The following is a 27,713-nucleotide window of genomic DNA, read 5'->3' as shown; positions in this document are numbered from 1 at the left end:
CGAGGTGCAAAAAGGCACGCAGCAGTACCGCATGGCTGGGCTTGAGCTGCGGTTATTAGATCGAGCTCTGAAGAGGCAATGCGCGCGATAAAAAGTAGCACGTGGCACCCTGAGAAAAAAAATGACCAACAGCATTAGCGCTCACTCCGAACGGGCTACCGCAAAGACTGCGCGGGCGCTCGCCTGCGGGCAAGGCGCACGATGATGATGATGATGATTGCTGATAGTGTCAGAACACAGCGTCGCGGCGGTGGCGTGCGTAAACGGGAGAGGGTCACGCGGAGGAATCGGCGCCGACGCGCCAGGCATCTCAAAGTACAGGAGGCGTTGACTTCACTTATTCGAATTTTCCCGCGCGCTGGAGTGACAATAACGGACAACAACCATGTCCAAGCGGTTCAAAAACGGCCGGCAAGTGTGAGCAAAACGTAGGCTATGTCTACATCCAGCACAAAGCTTTACAAGCTAAAATTTACTGCACAGTTCGAGGTCTATCACGGCAGCGAAGTGGTGCGCGCTAGTAGTCATGGGTTGACAACAGCTATCATCATCAGTGCGCGTCAAAAGCAAAACCATAACAAACATTTTGGAAAAAGCGAACGAGTGCGACTACTGGGCGGCCCAACGCGAAGGGCTGCCCAATGGTGTGGGTGCGCAAGACAAAGCGAAGAAGCGTCGTTGTTTGGCCCGTGTGGATGTCGCGCGGGCTGGTGCCACCGCACCGATGCCATGCAGTGTAGTGCCGCTGCCGAGCCGCCGGACGAGGAGAGACTACTTCGCACCCACGGTCTTTTAGGACTCAGAGATTTCTGTGCCAAGAAGGGTACGGTCAGCCTGCGACAGCTCGACAAGCTCGCGCTGGCCGGCTTGGCCCGGGAGTACGTCGATTCGTCCCGTTCCAGGCAGGGCCCGCTGCACAGCGCACGCTCGCTGCGACGCTTCCAGGTTGGCCTCAACAATTACCTGCGATCTGTGTACGGCGCCGATTTCGATCTCAGCCGCGACCCAGCGTTCGCGCCACTGGCGGTTCCCTCCGCATCGGGGGCAGCGAACGCGGGAAGAATGGGCCAGTCGGCGGATACCGTGGTCATCACGCCCGAAGACTTGACAAAGATAGGACAGTATTTCTGGCGTGTGATAAACACCCCGCGCGGTTTGCAGCAGAAGGTGTGGTTCGATCTCATGATCCACCTTGGTTCGGATGGCATAGAGAACCAGCACGCTATGCGCAAAGACTCTTTCATGCTTCTGAAGTCGCCGGCCGACGGACGGAGACGGCTGCAGTGGAAGATACCGGGCGGAGCTTCCATCCCGGACGACCCGGAGAACCCGCTGTGCCCCGTGCGGACGTTCCAGCTTTACCTGAGCAAGTTGAACGTAGCCTGTCCCGCGCTTTTCCAGCGGCCGCACGACGGCATCACCAAGACGTCGCGCTTCTGGTTCCACATGTTCCCCCTGAACAACACCATGCTGGCTCTCATGATGTACGACATCTCCAAGGACGCCGGCCTTAGTCGCGTCTACCCAAACTTCGGCACACAGGTAAAGTCTTGGCGTTTCTGGCTGGCGAGTCGGCCGCGAACCTCCCTGCGCTGTACACGGGTCCCTAGGTGGGCTAGTTCGTGAACATTCTGGCAGAACAGCTTTGCTTGACAGTGCCCAAGTTCTCAAGGAATATCGCACATGATTCACTAAAGGCGAGCAGCTTGTGTTAGTGCGCCATCAGTAGCACTCTGATAAAGAAATTAGCCACCTTGAGTCTCATTTGGGATAGTGGAGCCTGCTGTCACATTTTCTTGCTTTATTGTTCTTGGCGGCAGCTTTTTACTCTTGTTATCACTTGCTTACAAACCTTTTTGTTAGACTTTAGTTCTTGGTGTTGATTTTTGAATGTCCTGTTTTAGCTCTTTTAACCAGTTTCGTACCGACTGCAAAGACACACCCTTTTTGCCGTCTCTTTGCTCGTGATTACCTTTGAATGAAATTTGCTTTTCCTTGCAGCATGTAAACCCCGATCAAAAATGCCAGTTACAGGCCAGCCGAGTCACTCGATAGCCTTTGGGTCATTTTTCGCATTTCCGTGTGTCAGTGTTCCCCTGTGTATATATTCTCTGCTCTGCTTTTCCAATATAAAAACCAGTTGATAGCAGCACTGTGTCCTGGGTGCTCATTGTCGTGCTTTCTACGTTGTTGCAAAATATCTGGTGTTTTCCAGGTGCTACCGGAGAAGGGGCGCTTCTACGAACTGGCGCGGTGCAGCCGCCCGTCCCTGGAGAGCGCCCGCAAGGAGCCCGGCTGTGCATACAAGCTATGTGCCCAGTGCCTCACGGTATGTCCTGTACAGCAGGCATGCAATTTTGAACCTGGGTCTAGTACCTTACGTCCACAAAAGCGCACACTGCAGTGCTGCCATCTTATAAGTGCGAAGAAATATCCATGGAACACGGGGTGTTGCTGGAGTCAACTTCTCTACAAGTGGTCTCGTCTTCAAGCATTCCTTCAAGTCTCAGCCTTGAAGGCAAGACCGCTTGTCAAAAAGTTAGCTCTAGCGACACCTCGAGAACCAAAGATTCTATCTTGTCTTGAAGCGGCACTGCAACACTTTTTCATCTGCATTCTGCAGTGCTGTAGTGCATGTAGGACTGAATGCTGAAATGATTGCATAAAGAATTACTTAAATTAGTGCACGGTAACAAAAGCTATTAGTCTTCGAATTTCAAAACCCCTAACAGATGACGAGAGAAAAACATTCCCTTTGTATCCTTTTGTATGCGAAGAAAAACATCCTTTTGTATACGAGGAAGTATTTAAAGAATGCTTTTAGAATTTTTAGAGCACAATAGAGTGGCCTATCTGAAACCATATGAATATTACATGCAACTTGTTGTGCCAAACCAATAAAAACTCTCGGCCAATGTGATCATTCTCACGTGAAGCATCACTTCCAATAAAAAAACAAAAAACAAGTAGCCATTGTGTCTCACTCTAGTCTGAAACCAATGTAGTTTCTCCATTGCAATAAAATTATAACAGTTTTGTTTCTGGCGTTGCCTCTCGCACAACTTTATCAGTGTGTTCCTCAGTTCAAGAAGATGCGATGAAAAAAAACCCCATGCTTAATTTATATTCCAGGGCTCCTTCAACATCTACCTCATTTGGATCACGGTTGGATAGAGAAGTGAATGGGTATCACTTTTAGTGAATATTAGCCTATGCTGTGCATTTTTGGTCAGCAAGAAGTGCAAGGAGCATAGTGAGGCATAATCTTAAGAGAGCAGAGGCTTGGAGAGGTGAAAAGTCTAAGGGATGCTGCTGGATCTAACGTTCCAGCAAGGACACTTTGTCAGGGATGCTGTTAAGGACTATCTCTTTCGATGCAATGCTCACTCCATCAGCATTCCTCTCTTTAAGAAGTATGATGGCGACATATTCTTGATTTGTCATTTTGGACATTCGATGCTCTTTTGGGAAGACCTCATGGCCAGTGTCGAACCTATGGGCAATGTACAGAGAGCAACTACTTGCATTGATCATCTGAATATATCAAAAATCGAAAACAAAAACTTAAAAACGTCATAGTGCAGGTGCTCATCTTGAATTTTTTGTTGTCCTCATTTTCAAGAAGGCTCGGTGTTATTTAGTATAGCGTCTCACTTCAACTTTACCTGCCGATTTTCGTGGTCGGATAGTGGCTATGGTGTTTCACTGCTAAAAGTGAGTGTGGAGTCAACTCCTGGACCATATCTCAATGGGGTCAAAATGTTAAAACACCCTTGTACTTGAGTTCAAATCAGATAAAGATAGATAGGTGGTCAAAATTTAATCATACTGCTGAATGCCTCAAGATCGTATAGTAGTTTTGGCATCTAAAACCTCAGAATATAACTTTTCCTACTGCTGTTGCTTTGCAGCCCGTGCAGGTAGCGAGTGCTGGATCGAAGGGAATCCTTTGTTCAGTGCCGTGCTTGGAAGCCTTCATGCGTGCGAAAGAGGCACGGCAGAATGTGCGCGTCTCCTTCCGGGACGGCACTCGTGTGCCTGCCTACACCCTTCCTACTGGCCAACCACTCCAGTCGCAGCCGCAGCCACAGCCCCGGGACGAGCTGGGCCGAAACCTTCCGGAAGATGTCTACAGCTTCATACAAGAAGTTGCACGCATTCAGGCCCTTGGACATACTGTACGAACAGGTATGATGATGAATCTGCAGGTTATGCCGCAGAACACTCACTGTCTTGTTGGAGAGTGTCCACTTTTGTGTCTATCATTGAGGTTCCAGGGCTCAAGCCTAAAGCTAGCACTTGCAAACGCACGTCCTAGCTATCTCGAGTGTGCTGTTGATCTGGGTAAAGAAAACTTGCCTTTGGGAATGTGTTTGCCTTTAAGCTAGATTGACTGCATGCATCTTTTGCCGTGCAATTGGCTTTCACACAATAACTGCAAAGCACGGGAAAGGACAAGGACAACAGGAAGAACACCACTCTATGTCACACCAACAAGGCCAAACGTCAGCATTGGCTTTCACTGTTCTGTTCCATCAAACACCCCATTCCTCATGTGCAATTCGTCTAAGACCTAAAACAAAAAGTTGCTCATTACAGCAGCTGCCTCTGCTGTGTAATGCTATTACTGGCAGTGCCTAACGAAATAACCATTCGCACAGACGTACTTTCTCCTGATGTATAGCCGCCTCCACTTGATAGCACAAACGCAAATCGCAGCACACTACTGCTGTGCTCTCAACTAGTGTTAATTGGTTATGCCATCAAGCATTGACATAATAGTCTCTTAATTATACCATTTCTGAAAGTTCACTTCAAACACTGACAGTCGCCAGCTACTGGTGGGGGTAACTAAATAATTATCATGCCATCAATGAGGGATGTACGAATATTTGAAATTTCAAATATTTTTCTAATAGTGTTTGATATTCAATTCGATTTGTACTGTGATTTTTACTGTTCGGACTATTTTAACTTCCCAAAGACAAATGCAGTCAACGTCAAACTAAATATCAACCATTCAAACTTGTAATAGGCTTCACCTCAACACATGGTCGCAATGCAGCAAAGCTGCCTTTTTGGTTCCGCTATGGTTATAAATGCATCGACTCAAGAAAACGCTGATTCCAACATAGAAATGATGGATGTGGCAAAGGTGGAGGTTTAGTAATGCTGTTGCAGAGCCGAAATTCATGCAGGAAGTACGAAAAATTGGATGCCGAAGATTTTTAGCATCCAAAATTTCAAATGTTCTTGTATGTTCACATCTATGAAGCAGACTTGTCACTTGACTCCTCACTTGAAGAGACCCCAACCTTGTATGCCACATCAGTTGGGCTTCACAGAAGTTGAAAGAGGAGGAGAGGCTGAGGAAATAGCATCATTGCCTTTCACGTGCAAAGTTTTGTCAGCAACACTTTGGTGTCACCAAATCACGTATTAATACAATTTGGCTTCTGCATTGAGTCATTCTTGATAAGACAACTATGAACCCTGCCAGCTATACATCAACCTAGCAAAAAGAAACACTTTCTTGTGTCTACTCGTGAGAATATGCTTAGGAACCCTCTCCAACTTTTTTTTTCCTGCAATTTCGGTTTGAACTATTAGAAAAATATTCTAGAAATACTCGAGAAATATTAGAAAATTTTTTTATTCAATTCGTACTCACGTTTCAATGTTCGAATTCGCTTCACACCCAGAATTTTGCGATTCGGATCGCTCTACTATTAAGGAAAGGCGATGTTTACTTCGTAGTGTCATTGTCTGCACTGTTTGTTACAGAGATGAGTGAACCTCAAATGATGTAAAACGAATGGTGCGTGGACTGAAACAGTTGCAATATGAAATGTTTTTTCAATTGATGCCTGCAGGTATGATAAGTGTTCTGTGGTTCAGTGTTCTTATATTTGCCAGCACACATCTGAATACCCCCCTCGCTGTGCTGCAAAAGGGTCAAGCAGCAACAAAAAAATTAGGGGATCCTTAAACTATGCCTTTAAGAGTTGAATGCAATAGCGATATCCACTCCCTAGTGCATACTTAGTTCAAAATGGCTTGTGGGAGAAGCTTTCGCATATGGCTGCATTCTGTGTAATGGGTAGCAGGCTTTAAACCACGGGCAATTGTGTGTGTGCAATATTTTGGAGCTTGCTATGCACCCACTACGTGGCCTTAAAGGGCCAGTAAACAGCCCTGAGGTCCAAAAAGTTTTAAAAAGAGATATATGTGCAGTTTTTCTTTGCGAACATGCTGCCGCAAGAGTTTTGCAAATACGTGCTATGTTAAGGAAGTTACAGGGGTTAGAACATCGGTCTAAGCTGGTTTCAAATTTTCGCGCGGCCTCGCCCCCCTTCTTCCTTTCATGAAGGGGAAGGTGAAGCCCATCGTCATGACTTTGCGCACTTCGGCAACGTCACACCACGTCAGCGATTGACGTCATCGGTGAACTCGCAATGCACTTCCGCTTGCTGCAAAGTGTGGTTGTTGGTTTACCGTTTGCCTCACCAGCTGCGGGTCAACCGTGTAAGCGTCAGGTGCGAAGTGTCGACCACAAACGATCAGGTGCCCGACGAACGTCGCTGGATGGCCGATTCCCTTTAGCCATGCAGCGCGCAGTGCCCCATCGTGAGGCACCCGGGGCCGATGCTTCTCTACTGCCCAGTCGCTCGATTTGCAGCCGACGACAGAGCAACTTTTTTGCCCGTGTTGCTCATGTCAACGGTGAAGTACGTTCGTACGTGTGCACAGGCACTGTAGTTGAGCGAAGAGTGTACACGTTGTCACAGGGTCCCGGTTATTCGGGGGGCGATCGCCGGGCTAATTCCAAGGGTCGAGGTATCGGCCCCCCGAACCGCACCACGAAAGCGTAGACAATTTAGAAGTGGTCCTATTTGGCGCGCCAGTGGACGCTGGCTGTGGCCCAAAGAACAAGTCAGAGCCCAGAGTTGATAAACAAAACAAAACTATATTCTCAATAATGGCAGATAAATACGATACACAAATATGCACACTCGACAATCGTTGAATATGATATGATACCAATCAAACAACGTGCTACACACTACAATCAGCCACACTCGAAACAACGGACACAGACAACAATACGCACTACAATGCAGTCGCATGCATCGAACAACCAAGACACTTAAAGACTAAAGAGTTAGAAAACCTATTCAGTCCAAAGTTCTTGGAACAAAAGTCTGGATGATACTCTTCCGAGAATCACTCACTCAAAGTCCAGCGTTGTTGTCGTTCCGCTACCCCCGAAGTTTCTCTTCCAGGAAACCTCGCGTCTTCAATTGGCCACTCTCCAAGCTTCAAACTTCTTCGCCGGAAACACGTCGGCTTCCCACACGCAGCTGTTGCCACGCGTCTTCGCTCGATAGCGGTAGACACACACTCTTGCCTGTAGCTCGAGTCTTCGCCCCTCAGGTGTAAATCCTCTTCTTCTCCTCCTTTGTCACGGAAGACAAAAGGCTTCACCCACAAGGCGGTACACCCTACGCACTCTGGCGCATACTTTCTTCTTCTCCTGCTTTGTCACTAAGGACAAAACCTTCACCGACTGACGCGGCGGGAGACCCTACGCACTCCGGCGCGAAATTCCTTCTTCTCCTCCTGATCTCCCATCTCCGCTGCTCGATTAAATACCTTCCGCGCGAGATTCCAGAAAATTCTCATCATTTCGTCGGCGCGATGCGCAGCGAAGGCTGGGGGAAAGCGCGAGACGGTACGAGGGCCGTCCGCGACGGATGACGCAACCCTGCATCACCACGCCCCTTTCCATCGAGAACTCTCTAGGGCTTGCTTGGCCACCGATGCGAGGAGGTTCGTTGGGGAACTTACGCTTCCGAGGGGAGAGGGACGCGCCCCCTGGGAGTCTTCGGATGCTTGTTTTCTTTTTTTTTTTTATCGTTGACCTCTCGGCGCTTCGTCGCGAGAATTTGGCGGCGCGCCCTTTTTTGAGTGCTCGTTTTGTGACACACGTGCAGGTGACAACTGCGAGGCTGGTTCTTTCACCGCAGTGCCATGAAACAAGGGGCAGTTTCGTAGCTGTGGGTGGGAACAGGAACTGACGTTGATTTCACTACTGTTTTTTCACACCTGATCTAGACCAATCGGCGTGCTGTGTGCTACGTCACGTCGCCGATTGCTGAGTTAACGTCACTGCGCGTGCAAGGGGGTCGGTCAGATGTAGGAAAGATGCGCGGGAATCGTTTTTCAATATAGAGGCTCTGCGCAACGCGCAGCGCTGTAATATTCGGAAAACCTGATCGCTGCAGCCTGATCTACGAATTGCCGAGCTTTTATGGGGGTGTAAAAAAAAAGCCGGAGCCTGTTTACTGGCCCTTTAAGAGAAAATGTGCAGTAACATGTGTGCCTTTTGTAGTGGGTCGCCTGCTTTGAACCATAAAGTCATGATAATCTCACGTTCTGACACTTGATCGCAATGTACGCTTGTACCATGCATTATTACTGTGATATTACATGTTGCATTGTGAAGCATGTTAGTGGACTCTCAGTAAACTAAAATTTGTTAACCGCAACAGCTGCTTAAATGGAACAACTGTCTCTGATATGATTGGTTTCATACCTGAATGCTGCAACTCAGTTCAACTCTCGGTAAACAGGACTCCTGTTAAATATAACGCATTTTGCTGGTCTCTTCAGGTTCCATTTAACGAGAGTCTACTGTATACAGGACGTGGGCGTTTACGAAGCATGAAAGTTACTTTCACTGCATTTCCAAGCAGAGAAAGTTTTCACTGTATTATCAAGTAGATACTTGGATGTGTAATAGAACACCCACTTGCCAAGCAAACGACTTGGGTTTGGTCCCCAGTCAGACCCAGAAATTTTTATTATTTATCTAATTTGTATCTTTCTCGATTTTTCGGTCAGGTACAGGATGATGACCTTTCGCTCAGAACCAACAACACCGATGCTGACACCGGAATTTCTGCGAAATGAGTTATTTAGCGTTGTCCCACTAAAATGCCCACACAATGTATTCAAAGTTGCTAACTTTAAAAACACAGTCGTGAATGGAATTCCTTGTTTGGCTAAGTGTTTCCTGGCAGGAAGGCATAAGCTACTGTGAGTGTTTTGCAATTCGAGGGAGACACAGCTATACTTCTACTAAAGATGAATACAATAAGGCTGTGCTATCATTTGTGTTTGAAATGTAGTGTACGTAGTACAAATACACACAACAGTATTTGACATAGCGCAATGGCACACGTGCATTTCGCTATTGATTACAGTGCAATTACAGCGAATGTTGACATAGCTGGCACTGGTTGAGATGGGTTCTCGTATTAAAAAGTGAAGTTGGAGTGCATAAAAATACTAAAAGGAAATGTAAGACTTTTGGATGTTGGTTGTACAAAATATATTCCATTGTTGGCATCACTTTCTGCCAGTTTATAGATGTTAGAGTGATTAAAATTAGCCACAGGTCTTGTGAGGGTTCTAATATAATACAGATTCATAAATTTGTTTATAGAAAGCTTAGGCTGAACTGTTTACTCATTTGTAGAAGCCCTGAAACAGCTTTTTTTTAATGGTGTGATATTCTTTGGAACTAGTACATAGAATGCACTTGTGAAATATGGTATTCTGAAAAAAGTTTTAAAAAGTAAGGCTTAGTACGAATGAAGTTAACATTTACCATGTGCACCCAATGTCATCCATTTCTTTGAGAAGTTCTGGATTGGTTGCAGCTCTTTATTGAAACTTTTTAATGCCCGCTGACGGTCTCCCTACACCATAAAGGAACCTCTTGGTGGGCTAGTTGGCAGATGATTTCCAAAAAACAATTAGGGTGCAAACACGGCACATTTACACACACCCAGACACCAAATATCTACAGCGCTCGAATGAAACACCCTCCGTGTGTTTGCGCTGTGATTATTTCTTTAGGAAACCTTGCACCCTGTTTGCAAGGAGGGTGTTTCAGCTTTGTGCTGGCCTGTGAACACCACGCACTGCTTCGTCTTCAGTGGTGGTTCAGGGCACTTTTCAACCAATGCTTAACTTGTGATTCAGCGTACTATTAATGTCCTATTGGCACTGCATTCCCATTTGAATGGTTTCAGATGGGCTGCCCATGGTATTCAAGCAGGACGGCTCCAATGCACAAGCTCGGTCGCTGCCCATAGAGGTGAGCAAGGTTGCTGTGTTCACTGTAGTTGCAGACGTGCAGTCCTCGTCAAAGTTTTCAAAGCCCTATTGTAAGAGAGCTCTGTTGGCAGGCTCTGTTGCTAAGCTCTTTATTATACTCATGCTTTCAAGCTTAGGACAGCAGAGTTCGCGCCCTTTTACTTTGTTTTGGTAGCAAAGAATCTTATGCATGAATTTGGTGCTTGACTAAGAGGGATGTATGGTTGTGGGGAATACGGCTTTGAAACCTTTGGCAATAACTGCAGGAAACTCATGGCCACCCTAAACTGCTGCTGCATTACGAACTCAATGATGTGTTCTAATTTTACATCAAGGCTGAGCTGATATATGCCTGTCATCCTATTTTCGAATGTATCAATGCTGAGATAAAAGAAAACAGTTTAGTGCAATCTGCCTGGTTACCAACTGATGATAAGTTAATCAAGTTCAAAAATGCAAGTCATGGTAAGGTACACTGAGCAGGTTATATATAATAAATAGCCATAAAGTTGTTTAAGCATGCTGAAAAAAGTCATAATCTTGATTGCTGGGAAATCAGAATTCCTGAGGACATCTCCAGCCTCTAGGGTTGGTGAAATCGTCAATTGCAAAACCCTGAATTTTTATACAAAGCTTTCAACCTAAACACTTTGCTGGAATTCCTGATGAATTTGCTGTTTCACCTGAAAAGATATTGCCTTGCGCTAAGTCGGCACCATCTTCACGAAAAATGTGGATGGGTAGAAACTTGGGTTAGAAAGTTGCATGTAGCTGCAAGTAGCATGGTTGTGACCAAACAAGGCCCTCTCCTTTCCTTCCAGCAAGTTTTAGAGCAACGTTGCCACATGCAATGCCCAGTGATCCCACTCTTGTGCCAACTAGGCCAAAGTGCACCAAATCAGATTTACTGCCCCATCCTGATAATATCAATGGCAATAGCACCAAACTGCGCCAAAGTCAGATTTGGGATGGTCTATCACCGGCAATAGCCACGCAGGCGTGTCAACACATGTGCACCTTGTTCTTGGGGCCACCAAAGTCACAATCACGTAGCTATTTTATTACGCTGAATAAACAGTGGGCGTGCGTGCGTCCTAAAATCCACGATGCTATGTTTAATGCCGACGCAACTCTGTTGTACAAGTCCGCTTAACGGCGAAATGCGCTCTCCGCAGGGGCTTTTGACGTCTAGTCCAATCGGTAGAGCGAAACTGTGGCGGTGATTCATCGGCGGATGATGTCCGTTCCAGGAACGCTGCTGATAGCTCGTTTGAAGAGTTGAGTGGCATGTAAAAAAGAAATTATCACTAATAACTGCACGCGTGCCGCCAGAATGTCTGTCACGTCTATGTGTGGACATTGCGATTTAATTTACCGTGCTTCGCATCCGCAGAAGAACACGTAAATGGTGGGAACGCATTGACACTTTTCCTCTAATATACTTTATCTATGGATTATCACACAGAAGAGCTGTTTCGTAATTCCTTTCACCAGCACGTACATCTGCGTTTATAATCACTGTGGCGGTAAAAGCCCCTGAAAGACCCCCTGCCCTTCCACACTCGAGGTTGCTAGGGTCTGAGTTGAAAACTCGCGTGCTTTCTTTTTAAATATAATCTCACTTATAAAAGCATGCCTCCTGGTCGGAGCAGCCGCAATTCGGTTTTAATACGCGGAGTTATAGTAAGGCCATAGCTGGTGGCTCTTGTGTCAAAAGGCATGTGAAGCGGCTTTGTCTTGTTACACATCCGCCTCTCGCTTCACGGCATCGCACTTATTGCTTCGTATTGAAGGGAGGGGGTGGAGGGACCGGAGGCTGCTGCATCACTTGAAGTAGCTCGCGGGCTATCTCGAGGCATAATGAGACTGCTCGGGAACTTTCTGCTTCGCGCTTAGATAACTGACAGCACGGAAGCTTCCACAACTAGAGTGATCATTGGCCCTTTAGCCAGCATTCTTTTGAGTTATGCGATATCGCCAATATCGGATCTAAAAGATGCAATTTGTTAGTTTCACTTATGCTCTTAGCAATGACCGTGATACCAATAAATGATATTGTTATACCAAATAATAATGCTTGACATCATCCGCGAGAAGCTTTAGCAGCAGGGTCGCAATTTTCATGGTCCACGCACTCGGTAGAACTTGCTGCACGCGCGGTGTTCGATACCCGCGACTTGGGATATTAGAGACCCCCGAAACATCTCTTGGACGCCGATGCATGTACAGATGAAATCAAACTTGTCTAGAGCGCCCAGCCGGCTGTTACAGCTGGCGTTTTCGTCAGAAATATGTAAAGAGAGACTCCATAATGCTACCAAGCATGATCGTACTGCGTGTTAGGCCCTTGTGCTGTAATGCAAGCATCAACGGAAGCTTGTAGCTAACGTGAGATAGAAGCCGCGGCTACTAACAGTGTCGACAGGCACGCGCTCCGCTGCTCTAGACCAGCTTGATTCTATCTGTACAGCACAAACGGCGCGTACGAATGGATCTCTGAAATAGCGCGACGATGGCGTGGCCACCGTTTTTTCAAGGCTCAGTGCCGCTCTAGAAAGCGAAGCACTTTCCGCACAGGCTGTTTGTGTTTATAGTACAAGGCGGGAAGGGTATACCAACCGTAAATAGCGCGTGCCCCAATGATCACACCCTTAAAATCAAAGTTCGTAACAACGCCCCTTCCTTCATGTTTCTATCTCTTTCCTGTCCCTTGGACACAGGCAACGCGTCCCTCTCTGCTTGAGTAAGAATCGATTGGAGGTCAGTGCGTGGGTATAATGTTATCGCATCCAGCCTCAGTGCAAAAGAGATAGGTCGGCTCTTCTTATCTCTGCTTTAGCTGTGTTTGTCGCCCCCGCTCGCGCGCTTTTACCCGTGTGTAAAACATGATGCGCGGCGGGATTTTATCGATGGATTGGGACATTAGGCAAAACATGACGGCCACTGGCTTAGTCAGGGCAGGGGGGGGGGGGGGCAGGGGAGCAAATCGGGAACGTGCACGTGCGTCTCCCCCCCCCCCCCACCTCGGAACGTGTTTTCGCCATGGCATATATAGCGCAAAATAACCTTTTGCTTGCCCCCCCCCCCCCTTCAGATCAAGGTGCAACCCCCCTCCCAAATTAAAAAAAATTTTTGCTATACCCCTGGCAACAGCAAAAACCGGTCAAGAATGTCCATATATTGCTATCTTATTAAAAACAAAATGAATCTTGCCTTCGAGTTGTCTTAGGCGTATGCCTAAGGTTAAAAAAAAGGAAAAGCCAAACTACCATCCCCGTTAATTTTTGTGCACTGCTTTCTAGAGGACACTGTAGGGGGCTTTTTGGAATATAAACAGAACGTACTAGCCACATAAAATATTGCTGCAAAAGGAAAATGAAGTTTGTTAAATTGTGTAGTTTCAGCACAGAGAGGAGTGCTGTAGATGGCTGGCTTTCTGAGACTATATAGCTGAATGATGTCATATTAGGCCCAGCAGTCTAATCAGTTGTGAAGAAAAAGAACTTTTTTTTATTCTTGAGGTCATCTTAGGGAAATGCGTTTGGGACTGGGTGAGTCTCTAGCGTTGTACGTTACAGCATTTGTCTACCACATCTGCTGATAGCCACATAGGTGTATCTATATTGATCTTTCATGAAGTACAATTTTATTCAACCAACATTCTGTTTATTTGCTACGGAAATAATCACTGAACAAGTTTTCCCAGAATGCTCAACAGCATGACGCTATTATTTTTGCATCATCAAATGAAACAGGGAGCGCTTCTAAGATGATTGGCTCCATGAATTTTGCAATGAATCTAAATATTTTTAGCCCATCACAAGAGCCTCAGAATCATTTTCATGTCCTTGAATGTAAATGTAGCTTGCTTCTCCTCCAGGTTTTAAAATTAGCTGCTCCATGTTGCTCCAAAATGAAAAATTTTGCTGCTCCTGATTGCTCCGAAATGGAAAATTTTACTGCTCCAAAGTGCTAAACAAATTCAATGCTAAAGTTATCCTAATCAAGCTTATTCTTCAGCATTAGTAGTTGTGTTTGTAAATTAAGCTAATTAGTTATTTCAAAAATGACCTATTTCTAAACATTTTCAGATTATAATCAAGTTCATTTACTATAGTATAACAAGGCAGCACCCATTTTGTGGCCAATCACCCATAGTGGGTTGCGACAGTTTAATAAGGGTCAACCAACCAACGCTTGATCCTACCGAGTTTGCATAGCACTGCGGGGCGGCTAGTTGTGCTTACGGTAATATACTACCAACTCAGTTCACCCTTTGACTGATGATCCTGTCAACCTATCAAAGCACTAATTGACCTTGCATTGCATTGCCCAAACCTACGAAGGGTAGAGGAAAGTTCACAATTATTAAGGTTCATCGAAACATTCAATCAGCCTTGTACTGAATGAAAATACCCTGCATGCGTTTTTTTTTTTTTTTCCTCTCATCACCTCTATAGTAGCAGAAACGTCATGGAAGATAATTGCACTGGCAGATGTGGTGTCTAAAACCAGTTCAAGTATGCAGTAGCAGAATGCCAGACGGCACAGGGAGCGGGAAGCAAACACTTTTGACGTGGCACAGCCGTGACCCACTTATTTCGCTGCCCACTAAGCAGGGACAAATCGAGAAACTGTAAAACGTTGTTACCCTAGGAAACGACGTGTATCTATTGGTATGTTCAAATATGCAGCGGTTCGCGATCCTGTTAAACTATGTGCTAGCGGGCTTTGGACGAGCGTTTGGTTCTGCGCGAGTTCTCAACGACTATCTTCTCTGACGGCCGTGCGGCGGCGCGCCAGTCGCAGCCCACAGAGTGTATAGCACTTTTTGCTGCTGTGAAACCACCTTTACAGGGTGTTTTATCGATCTTTTGTTTTTACTTGTTCATTTGGAATACTTAGAAATTTCGAATAATTCAAATTAGTGCTAGAATCAATTTGAATACTGAGGTATTCATTGGAATATTTGAAGTGCTCGAGCATTCGCACATGTCATTAAAATAAGTCAATATTTTCTCAAATGTCCCTTTGCTTTTTTTTTATTTCCCCTCATATATGAATTGCCTGTGCATTGAGGATATGAGAATATTGACAAATCTGAAGTATTTGATTGTTATAAGCAATGCGCCCTTATACCCGGTGTTGTGATGAGTGAATTACACTGCACTGCATGTTTTTATGGCAAGCCCACATCGGCTGTGCCCAGGAGCACAAGCTGCAATTTGCAGAGTACTGTGAAGAATGACCAAAATTATGCTTTGAGTTCTGATCTGCTGTGGTAAAGGATTTCATTGGCGGTGATGGCAGCAGTCAGTTTGCAATCAATCCGCATGAAAAAGGCCTTTTCGGTGGAATGAACTGGATTAGTTGATTCACTACAATGGGTTGCCAACGTCGCTTGAACGACCACCACTGGCAACTGTGGAGTGACTTGAACTACCAGTGTTGCCTTGGCCAAGCGCTGTCAGCACTGGCAAATACATGAAGTGTGGAAGAAATGGGATGCTTGCAACGCCCTCACGGCTATTTGTGGCTTATTTGTTTCAGCTGCTAAGGATTGCCATGGATGTGGGAAAGCCTACCAAATCTGGTGAGTCGGCAGCTGCAGTGCCTTCTTTTTGTTACCTTGTCGGAGGTTGGGCAGAGTGTCAACACAGTGTGAATGAATGGTCAGCGTTGCCACTCTGGTCAATATTTTCCATGAAAACTTATCCGTGTAGTAAACCGTGGCACATGAAAAAACTGATATCGGACGTGCAATTCTCAACTGTGCCTTTGATCGGTATTGCCAACCTTTTCTTTTTGAGAATGTAGTTGAACTGAGACAATAAAGTGGCTAAATATTTAACAGCGGAGCTATTTAAAGGGTACTGGCACGAAATTTTTAGTTTCTCGTTTTCTTGCGTTAAATGAAACGTCAAGCTCTGAAGAGACTAGCAAAGGTACTGCTAAGTACATGCGCTCACTGAAAAATAAATCGCAGCATGTTTTTGAAGGCTAGTTTCGGTTTCTTCTGTACTCTGGCGTCACGACCTGCTACGAGTTTCTCGTCACGTGCTTGTGCAAGATGTAGTGATGCTTCCATCACTGCACGGCCCCGTGGCATCATTGATGACGCACCAGCAGCCATCTTGGAAATATCAGTGCCTGACTTCATTACAACTGCAGCGTGAAGCCACCAGAATTAGTACTGTAGCCTGATGTCAAGTTAGTGTTTGTAGGTGTGCTATGATAAAATTGACTTTAATATCAAAATCAAACATCTTATCGGCATTTGCTGAGCATCACACTTGCTCAGACTTGTCTCTGTGTACAGAAGACGGCAGAGTAAACTCGCCCTTGAAAAAAAGGGCGTCAGTGCCCCTTCAAGCTTGGAGAATCCTCATAAATTGAGAAGAAAAGTTATCATCATGAACTGGCACACCCTCACTTCATACACATGCGTCAACTTGTGTCCGGCCAGCACCTCTTCCATTTTGCAATGCCAGTAGATGCATCCAAACCACCAATTCACCACCCTTTCCTCCCTTCTTTTCCTGCACTCCCCTCATGGATTATCTTTCATGCATGAGGGAGAGACATCCTAGGTAGTGCCCCATGACTGAAGTCAGATGAGGTGATTATTTGTTCAGTTCTCTTCATATCCGTGGTGCAACATCTCGCTTCCCTCGTGATTAAAACTCCTTTCCCTTCGGAAAAGTACTGCCGCTTGCCCTTTCATGTGCTGCCTCCTCTTCTGCATGCCTCATGTATTTATTATTTTTTTGCTTGCGACAGCAACACCCCTCCGACCTCCACGGCAAGCTTTCAAATTGGGCCACTGAAATGCCAGGTGGAATGCTAGCGTTCCACTCAGCATGGTTGTGGACAGTCATGTCGTATGCATGCATAGAGCAGGAAGGAACTTAGCATGACGCCTAAGCAGAAAAAAACAATTTAGGGAAGTGAAAGCTCATGCTATATCGCTTGATTGCAGTCTCACTATTGGAGGTGCTGAACAGAAAGAAGTGGCATCGATCAAAGGATGACAGTAGTTGCCCTTTTTCTAAGGCAGAGAGGCTCTACTCATGATCGCTCTGTTGGCTGTCACGCTGGCTCTCTAAAAGGCACACTGTTGTGAGATGGTTGTGTCTCTGTTTGTGGTGCTATGTGTGCACCCAATGAGGACACGTCACTGCAACGCTGCTGCATGCGCGGGCTTCGAGGTGCGTCACGCGGGTGCTGTGATGTGGCGGCTTCATTGCATCGAGCTCAAAAAGGGAAAACTACGAAGGGATGAACCTGGCAGGCTCACGATATAAGACGAGGACAGCGCTTCAATAGCATCTCCCTAGAAACGTGTTCAAACACTTGTGTAACACAACCAGTCATGCCCTTTAGGTGACCTCGCGTCACAATCAGGAACTCCCTGAATTATGGCAGACCATAACAAGCATTTATACCAACATAGAAAAAAAAAATAGAGGAGGAGTTGGTCCTGTATATAATGCAATGACATGTTGCAATGACGTGACATGTTCTTCCAAAATGATGTAACACCAGTCGCATGACATAAAATCACGCAACACTTGTCACGTGACATCGGATGATATGTACCCACCACAGTTATGCAGCAATAGTCTTGAGACATGTTCTCACTGAATTCGTGTAGCACCAGTCACGTGGCGTATTTCTGCCAAATCCAGTGGGGCAGGGGCACTGGCTTTGGAGGGCAGCTTCTTCCTCGGGAGTCCAAACACTAGTTCTGCTGTTAGTTCCAGCCTTACATTGCTAGTGCAAGCTGCACACATCTTTTTTTTTTTATGTGTAAAGCAAAATCTTGCTGCTACATACCTGCTGAGAATGCACCATAGCTTAGAATAAGCGATACTACACAGTACCTGTCTAGTGCATATTCGCATCGCCTGACATCTGCTGCAGCTACAAACAGAGAAATGAGTGTAATGCCAGAGTAAACGTTGTCTAAAGCACCCACTACAAGCAGTTTCCTTTCTTTTTGCCCAAGCACAAAAAGAACTCAGTCTCTCTCTTGTCGACTACGTGATAGCACGCACTGACAATGCCAAGGATAACTTTGGTAGTATAATAGACATTATATGTGTCTTCTCTTGTGGCGTCCCTTTAAAATTCCTGCAATTAGTTTTCTTTGTAGACATACTAAAATGGCACAGATTAACTATGTTTTACTGCCCCGCTGCTATTTTGAATTGAAACTTAAAGAGACCGACAACTATCCGAATGTAAAATGAGATGACTCCACTGATGGAAAGATTTTCTGTCGCATTGACTCAAACCAACCGTCTTTTTTTCGCGAGATGTAGATGTATATTTTTAATTCCTATTGAAAGCCGCGAAATATGTGCGGTGGCGCCTCTGGTGACGAGGACAAGGATGTCAGGTGAGTAAATCTTGTCTTGCACTACAGTAACTCCTTAGTGAAAAGTATCAGCTGTTTTTCATGATTTTGAAGCGTGAATAGATAAAGTGTATGTGTTTTAGGGAAACCTGTGTGATTCACATGGTCCATATTGGGTGTCTTGGCATAGCAGTAGTGCGGGGGCTGTTCGGCTCGTAGTGATTGCATCGTGTTGCTGGGGGCTGTCCGGCTTTTCGTTCTGCCATGTCATGACACCGAAAAACTATCAGCATCATGAACTGGCGGGCACCCTATTCGTCCCCTTCATCAACTTCGTCCTTTTGAACTTCTGCATCACTGCCACAAGACGGGGGCCACTTGGCACGCTGTGGAATGCAATAACTCTGATGAGTGAAAGAACGAGTGCACAGAAAGAAAAAACGAAAGAGATAGAAAGACAAACATAGAATAAATACAGAAGTGATAGACAGAAGGGAATGCATGCAAGGAAATAGCAAAAAGGCTGAGCAAGCACAGCCATGTATAATATAACATAACATAGCAAAAGGTGGGAAATGGAAGTGAGCGACAGGAGGAGGGCAACTGCACCAGCTCCGCTGCTTCTTCTGTCTTTGCGCCATCAGGATGTAGCTACCCCGATTTTATGTTCTAAAGTTAAGAAGAGGTGTCTCACTGCTGAGGAAGCACGTGGGCTACTCTGGAGCTTGCCAGAGAACTCTAACAATACTGACGATGCGATGGCTGATTCTCTGAATGAGCATTGGCTCTCGGAAAGCTGCAGTTCTTTGGGGAGACCTAACCCATCTCATTAAGGAAAGTGATATTTTTTGACGAGCCAGGACTCGTCAGAAAGTGTAACACGTACTCGTTTTTCTTAGTGTGTGATGAAGCCAGGATATAGGTAGGGCACTGTGTTTTTGGATGAATAAAAAAAAAAATCTGATAAATACTCGCCTGTAAAATATTTCACACTTTTCAGAGTGCAGATTTACCCAATAAACTCCAATTTCAAAAGGGCATTTCCAATGTTCAAATGTTGTTTTAAAATCTGAGAGTCATCAATTGAATAGAGTACACCTCCATCAGTGGTAGCAAACCTTTTGAAAGGAAGCAGTGAAGAGTTTATATCCCTGTCACATGGCAAATATAATTTACAACGAATGACATTCGTTTGTAATGTCATTTGTTTGCTGTCACACGGGAAAACTAATGCCATTTGATGAAAATGACATTTTCTGTCGAATGAGTTCCCGGACACATTCACAATCAATTTCAGACCATACGAGTAGTCTAGACACGAGGGACTTATAGAGATAAGACTGTCGTATACACAACTTTTATCATTATTTTTTACTAGATCAGCGTATTACTGGTTTGGTGACATAATATCACGTCTGCAAGTCGCTAAAGATAACAAAAGCAACTCTAAACTACAGCGACTGGACGCCAACCATGTTTTATTTTTGTTGTGTTGTCGTTGGCTGTATATGTTGATTGTCTGATTTCACGTGTTTTGGTGCCTGAAGTGGTGGCTGCTTGAAATCGCTGCTGCCATCTCATTTCTGCAGCCGGGAAGTCAGTTCACATCCGTCTCAGTTCACTTAACAACTATACTTATGCCTGGTCATGTTGTTGGCCATGTCGGTTTTCGAGAGGTTCGTGCAGCCGTGGCAATTTCTGCAAAACGGTCGCGTTTATATATTCTAGAAGCACCTTTTTACCCGTGAAAATTATTTTTGTGGATACACGCAGGTTACATGCAAGCTTTAGTACATTTTTATTTCTCCCGAAATCCACAGCTCAGGAGGGCTAAGGTCATGATCATCATTTCTAAATGACATTTGTTTTCGTCGTGGGACAGCATGAAGGTAAAAGGATATTAGGTCTGCTTAATGCCATTCGTTGTTATTGGCATTAGATTTGCCATGTGACAGGGATATTAGATTGATAAACTGCACTCTGAGAACTCTAATGCCATAAGTTTCACAGTCATGAGCTCATTATTAGCGGATGAATTAAGGTGAAAGTCTCATTTTTGAGTTTCATGTTCAAATCTCCGCGAGTGACGTAACAAACGTGAAAATGCATATTTGTATATTGTATTTTCGTGACATTAGCTCAATGAAATTTTCTGTAACTTCATGTGCATTGTCTGTGGCACCCTAAAGTGACAATGTACTTCATTTTTATAGATTGGAAGCTACGTAAAATCAAATAGATGCCTTCAAAATTTCTTTTGGTCATGGCGTGAGAATCTCCTTTTGAAATTTTCTTTTCACGTGTTTTCTCGCTTGCCAATACTCATGTCGCAGTGAGAGTGGCATTTTCTGGATTGTGAAAATCTACTTTACTAGTACCAAAAAAATTATTTCGCTCTTTTAGTGTCCTTTTAAGGTTGTAATTTGAACAGACGTAGGTGATTTGTAGTCAAGTATTTGTGCTTGTATTCACATGTTGTGTTCACATGTTTTCGCATCCAGATATCATTCTATCTCATATTTCGGAGTATTGAGAATAATAATAATAGGTCATTTACTTTTCATCAAAAAGACAAAGGAGGTAGGAAGACAAGGCTGGTAAGTAGTTTGGCTAGCTCCTGCGCCCGCCCCCCCCCCCCAAAAAAAAAATAAAGTACACTGGTGAGTTTAGAGCAGTGCACATCAACTTTAACCTTTTGTATTGTAACGTCCACATATGAGAACAGAACATATCATTGTAGTGCGGTCACGCTAACCAATGCATCACCTTAAAAATTGATTTGAAATGTTGGTGTTACTTTAGAATTTCATAAAAACATATCTAGTCCCCTTCTGGGAACAAACAGCAGCATGCGCATACATAAAAATGGCAATCCTCTGAAGTTCCTTGTAAATTTTTGTGCCCATATTTTGTTTATACGTTCACTCTAAGTCAGCAACAGTTTTTAAATTACTTGGCTTTATTTGAGAAAAAAAAATGTTTTATCTTGTTTTTGTCTGCGAACCATCAAATGATTGTAAGTTGAGTTGGCGACGCAGCCTCCATGTTTTTGGATGCCAAGCACACCGAGTTCGTGTGAGAAGCTGATAGAACGTCGAGTGGTACTAGGACCCGCTTCATTGCCGAGCGGCTCTGCACAAAACGTTATCTGTATTATAGGTATAAGTACGACTTTTTGAAATTGTGTTCACACTTTATTTGGGATGTAGGCTAAGTGATAATTTTCGAGTTGAATTGCAAAAGCGAATGTCCCGATTTGGAAAGCAGCGATAATTAGCGCGTTCAAGCAGAGCCATCAACAAGCAAAGGCCGTTGAACAATGCTACTACTGATTATGAGTTATTCAGTTTGAATGTAACAATTAATGCTTTGGTAATGATGATAAGTGACAATAAAGATGATGTGGACCACAGTCAAATATAGCTGTAGGCAAGCAAATGGGCCTTAATTGGTAATAATGACTGTAATGATGAAAGCATTGTGCATGAAGAATAAGGAGTTGATAATGACGGTACTGAACAATGATGAAAATGCTGAGCCATGGCTGTTAGCAAGTGGTAACATGAACATTTATGATCATAATGATAAACAAGTTGAACTCACAATGAAGGTGGTGATTATGGTAAGTTTATAATTTTACCATTGAAAAGAGTTGCTGGCTGGCAAAATTCCTATCTATAATGAGGAAGGATGATGGACCTAGTGTAACTGGTGTTACAAGCAGCCACATTTATAGACAGTTATTTTCTTCTAGAACTAAAGGTAAGCCTTCCAGGCATTTTTTTTTTTTTTTCACGTGTGTATCCATTGTTGCTACATATACACACACACGAAAAATATTTACTCGCCCAATTGGATTGGCCGCAGGAAACGAGGGTTAACAGGGTAGATGAACAGGAAGTAAGAAAGAGATGACTGGATGGAGCAGCAAGATTATCTGCCAACAATGAAAGGCATTTTCGTTGAAAATAACATAATAAGAATGCATTGCAGTAACTTATAATGTGAAAATAAGCAGCGAATTCTGGAGAATTGGAGATTTACTAGCAATCAATGCCGTTAAACGCCGAATTTTCTCAAAAAAAGTCAACTCCGGAAACATGGAGCCTTAGATTTAGGAAAGGGGCATTATTTGTGATCTTTAACTGTAGCGCACCAATAAGTGAATATGAATTAATGTGACCAAAGAAAAAAAAAACAGAGAGAGAGAGAGAGATGTGCTGTTTGAAGCGAACCCACAACCTTTGATTTATATGGGCGTCACGTAAGATTTGCGTTTTCAAAGGCCATCGACGCTGATTGGGGTTCGATTTCGAGTGTCTTGGCAACGCCTCCCAGATTTCTCGTGCCTGCCGGATTATCGGTGGTCACTCGGGAAACGGCGGTCGTCGGAACTACAGTGGTGGCGCCACTCAAGTAAGGGTGTCTTCAAATAGGTTTTTACGTGTTTGGAGCTTATATGCAACAAAAATAGCGTTAAAAAGTTTTTAAAAGGCGTAAACGTTATTATAATTAACCCTACGTAAGTGACGCCGTCATTCAGCAAGCAACTTTTTTAATACAAGGGATCCTCCGAAATTAGTAGCAAACGCCAAAATTGCCGATCTAAAAGGCTAAGTAACAAAGACCTCTGTTCCTACGTAGGCAGCGCCGCCATAGATGACCGGCGTTTCGCGCTCATCCGGCAGGCACAGTAGAGTGTACTAAAAGGCACAGGAAAACTAGGAGGCGTTGGTCTTGGTTTCTAAGCGCTCCTCCGCCGCTTGCGCAAACGAGCCAATCGGCAACCGAGATCGGGCGCGGTCTCATTCGAAAGCGTCCCGTGTGGCAGCCGCATTAATATCGGTGCGCGTTCGCTCGCCACCGGCCTTATTCAACTCGATTCGCTTCTTTGTGCATCTTGCGCGAACTGAACAATCGGGGATCGAGAAATGCGAATCAAGCGCGATCGCTATCGAAAGTGTGCGGCAGCCCCTCCTTGTCACTTCGTTTTTCTTTAATGTTCACTGTGAACTGGTGCGTGGTTGGCCGTGGTAAGTCGGGCGAAAGCCGATCACGTTTTCTGGGATCTGTAAGAGCGGCCTGTAGCGTTTGAGATACCTTCAAGCTGCCTTCAAGATAACCCCTGTGCACCTCAACGCTGCCCGCACCGTCGTCCGTGACTTATCGCGCCACTGTCGCGACTGATAATTCATTGCCTTTGCTCGTCAAGTGTTCGAGATCGCGCCATGCATGCTCGCTGGCGCTGAGGTCCCTAGATGAAACTTGTTTCCATCTAGGGACCTTAGCTGGCGCGAGTTCCATTCCCGGTGTGTCTGCAGCCGGTCGACGATGCAAACGGGCAGCCCTACGCGCCTAATTAAGTTTTAGATTTTTTTTTCCTTTATTCCGACTTCCGCCGTCGCACGTCTGTGATGCTCACTTGCGTCCAACGTTTCATCCGGCTGTCATAACCGCGCAGAAAATAGATTTCGCGCAACTCCAAGAATAGCGTTCCGTTCGCGGGAGTTCCGCGTATCTTTGTCTGTTCCGCCCCCCCCCCTTTTTTTTTCTTTACTTTAGCTACGCAAGGCAGTAAAAGCGCGCGTGTGTGTGTGTGATATGTCCGGGACTAAGCTAAGCCGATCCCACCGCCCCCCCCCCCTTTTTTTTTTTTCGCTGTAAGAGCCGCGGCAAGGCCGGAAAAGAACTGCATGCCCTTCGCGCCGAGAGCGGTTGTTTATCGACTCTCTCTCTTTCTTTTTACGACGTTCTACGGATGTTGAGATAGTGGCTGAAGGAGCAAAAGGGGGTCCCGAAGGTGCAAGACCTTTTGCGCTTGTCATGCTTTAGCGCGCGTCTCGTCATATTGACGTCATAGTCTTTTTTTCTTTCTCGCGCACCATTTTGTATCAGTATCCGGTGACGCAAGTCATTCTGCAGTTTTAGACATCATTTAAACAAGTATTGGGTGTGTGTGTGTGTGTGTGTGTGTGTGTGTGTGTGTGTGTGTGTGTGTGTGTGTGTGTTTGTCTCATCCTATATTTCAAAACTACGTCACTTGTTACGCGGCCACATGTTTCATTAACTCTAGGCGGGCACTTTTCGGAGCGATGCACCAAGACAAACGGGAGGGAAGGGGGAGGGGAGAAGAGATCTTTCACAGCAAGCACATTTAAGTTTAGGAGTAAACATTTTGCTTTTTCATTGACGTGTACAATCTACACAATAAACTTTTAAATTAGAAGCTATGTGGCAAAGTGTACAGAACTTCTATTGTCCCACAACTTCGCAAAACTAGCGAGTTTTGTGAATTTTTATATATATTTTTAACTTTTGTAATCTGCAGTGCATGTACAGATTTGGCAGCTTAGTTTAAACTTTTTGCCTTGTCAAATGATTATGTAGAATTTCCTGCTGTGATTTTTGTCACAATATTTATGCTTAGTGGCCTTCTGAACTTTCAATTCCAATGGTAGCATTTGGATTTTGCTCTGTTTGCACAACACTCTAATGACCATTATGAATGAAACAAGGTACTTTTGAGGGCTTGTTTCTTTGTTTGACACAATGTTCATTGAAGCTAATGGCCATCATAGTGTGCTGGGCCAAGCTTGGCACCCTGAAGCACGGATTTAAGCATAGCAAACTTAAATAAATGCTAGAGAGTACGCTTTCAGTTGTACCTAACTAAACAAATTAATTACTGGTTAGGTTATAGCTCAATAAAGCCTCAATTTACTAGTGTGTTTGGAAGAATAAGTAGTGAACAAAAGAATGTGAAATAGTGTGCAAGAACGGGACAGTGAAGCTGTACAAAGCGACGTGTCTCCATGTTTCCTTGATTGCCCCGTTTTTGTGTGACTTTACTGGCCCTTATATAATCAATGAACAAGTTGTTCCCTGACGGATTGACAAAAAGTGGCTATACAAGGATATTGACCAAGCTTTGAACAGCAGCTCCTCCCTTTTCATCCTATTTAGCTCCTATGCTTGCAAATTAATATACTGATTTTCTGTGTATTAAAATAGAAAAAAAATAATTCCAGTTTTCACAGAGAAATCTTCTCAATGGCCTTGGGGGGAAACTGCATTTTGACTTTGCGTAGTGCTAATGCACAGCGATTATATTGCGATTTTAGCATTTCTGATGCCTTTCACTGCCTTTAGCTGTCCGCCATTAATCAAAATTTCTGAGCCACGCTTTTTGACTAATGTCATCTATTGATACCGAGGGACATGAAAAAAAATTGCTCCGGAATAGCACGCCGGGATTCATTTGCATTGTAAATTAGAAAGTGTTGCCAGGTAGAATAAGGCTGTGTGTCTGGTCTTCTTTTTTGTCCTGGTACAGCAGTATACTGCAGCAAAAGAACAATATTGGAAAGAAGGTAGTTGGGTTCTCCCATTTCATTGTATCATTACTATAAATAAATACGCAAAATGAAAGAATGTCAGGCAAAAAGTCCGTTGACCTGGTGGGTCCCATATATTAATGCACCCGAAGACTATAAAAAACCATCAACTTCTGAGTGGGATTGCATATATATAAGCGCCCACTTTCATGCAGGTAATGCGCAGCAGCAGCAACCGCAGCAGCAAACACAACGAGTGGAAATCAAGCGCGTGCCGACGACTACAGGAGAGCGGGTTACTGCAAGACCTGTGATGCTGAGTGGCGGCCGCAAAGTGTTGCTGGTCCAGCGCAGGGATCCTCCACCGCCTGCACCACAGCGGGGCTCAGCTGCTTGGCGTTGAAGGCCATTTGCTTGAAGGCCGTTTGCCGTTGAAGGTACCAGCATAAAATGCATCGATGTTGGAGTGTGCAGCCTGCTGCTCATTAGGCACAATGCTAGTCTTTCAGCTCGTTATGAAGGGATTCGAGATTACAAAGGCAGTTATTTTCATGTCATGTACTTGGGATTTTTTTTGCTGTTGTTTTACATACGAAAATAGTGATACAGCTCATCTTTCACATTGTTGTACAGTATCATGCAACGTTGGTTTTTATCAGATGTGTAACAGTTTTCCGATTTATATGAGATGTGAAAGTTCTACAAGTGATAAAGGGAAAAGAAAGGGAAAGAAGACAACCACTTGTTTGTAGCAAGAAGCCTCAAGGAAATCTGTACGGAGGAGGAGGAATAAATGAGGAAGGACAGGGATTTCGCAGAAAGAAAAGCTTCTTTGTTGCCAAAAAATGTGTCCTGTTCCGGGGTTTGAACACGGGCCAACGCCTTACCGGTGCAGTTGCTCTACCAATTGCCAATCACGCTAACCAGGAAGCTAGCTATTGACAGCGCGTGGGCGAATTCACCGACAAATCGAAGCACATAAACACAAGTATCGCAAATGAGTTCTGCAGAAATTCACAAGGTGGCGGAAGCGTTATGAAAGAGAAAGAACACAACCGCCCATTGTAGCGCGAAGCCACAAAAAGCTTAGAAAACATAAAAGATAACATTTATCAACCACTTTATATTACTAAACTCAAAAACCAACAAAGCACTTTGTTGCAGTAAAGCCTGCAGGCTGCACACTCCCATCCTCAGATTTCTTTTGGTGCTGACGGTACTTTCTCAGCAATGATTTCTAGCAAGCCAACGAAGCAAGCTTTCCAAAGGACATTCCAAGCGTCACCTCGTGTAATAGCGAACAGGCCAGCATTACTCAAGAACAGTTCTTACGTGGCCACACCGTTGCCCAGTACATGGTGCACCTGTACCCGCCGAAAATCAAAATAAGCGTCAGTAACTGGTTAATGGCCATCGGTAACCAGTTGTCGATCCTGCTTTGTTTATCTGAGAATCTCCCAAGTCTCGCCAATCTGTGAAAAGATTTTCCGGCAGCTATAGGTCGACTTCTCGAGGTGTGAAGTGGCTATGCAAGAGACGAGATTGGAACAAATTTGTGTTGGTATTGTGGCTTGTCTCTGGTAACTTTGTTCTTTTAAGTGTAACGAAATACTATTCTTCGGCGCACAGGCTCAGCCAGGGGAACTTGACTGGCCTTTCTCGACTCGTAACGCGCTAGGTACTGTCGTACATCGTACAGCGTGTTGACGGAGTTTGGTTCTGCAAGGCAATGGCCGCTGCTTGAGCCACTAGGCAGCTACATTCTGAGGAGAAACAAAATTCATTGTCATTACATTCATTTGTGGTCATTTAGGCAGTGCTTGCAGAACCTAGTTTCATACTAGCATGGATCTCGA

General features: G+C 44.7%; 2 protein-coding genes across 2 annotated transcripts in view; one reads left to right on the top strand and one right to left on the bottom strand.

Annotated features, from left to right (window-relative positions):
* Nucleotides 1–27,713, bottom strand: part of LOC142817717 (uncharacterized) — a 146,366-nt gene that overhangs the window by 86,613 nt on the left and 32,040 nt on the right. The gene's annotated exons all lie outside the window — the stretch shown is intronic.
* Nucleotides 449–26,595, top strand: LOC119174759 (uncharacterized). Its single transcript, XM_037425804.2, has 6 exons — nt 449–1,542; nt 2,216–2,329; nt 3,912–4,188; nt 10,101–10,165; nt 15,715–15,757; nt 26,073–26,595. The coding sequence occupies exons 1-6, from the start codon at nt 730–732 to the stop codon at nt 26,258–26,260; spliced, it is 1,500 nt and encodes a 499-aa protein (XP_037281701.1). The 5' UTR covers nt 449–729; the 3' UTR covers nt 26,261–26,595.

The sequence above is a fragment of the Rhipicephalus microplus genome, chromosome 5 (genome assembly GCF_043290135.1).
Source record: "Rhipicephalus microplus isolate Deutch F79 chromosome 5, USDA_Rmic, whole genome shotgun sequence".
NCBI lineage: Eukaryota > Metazoa > Arthropoda > Arachnida > Ixodida > Ixodidae > Rhipicephalus > Rhipicephalus microplus.
This window is presented reverse-complemented; position numbering and strand designations above follow the sequence as displayed.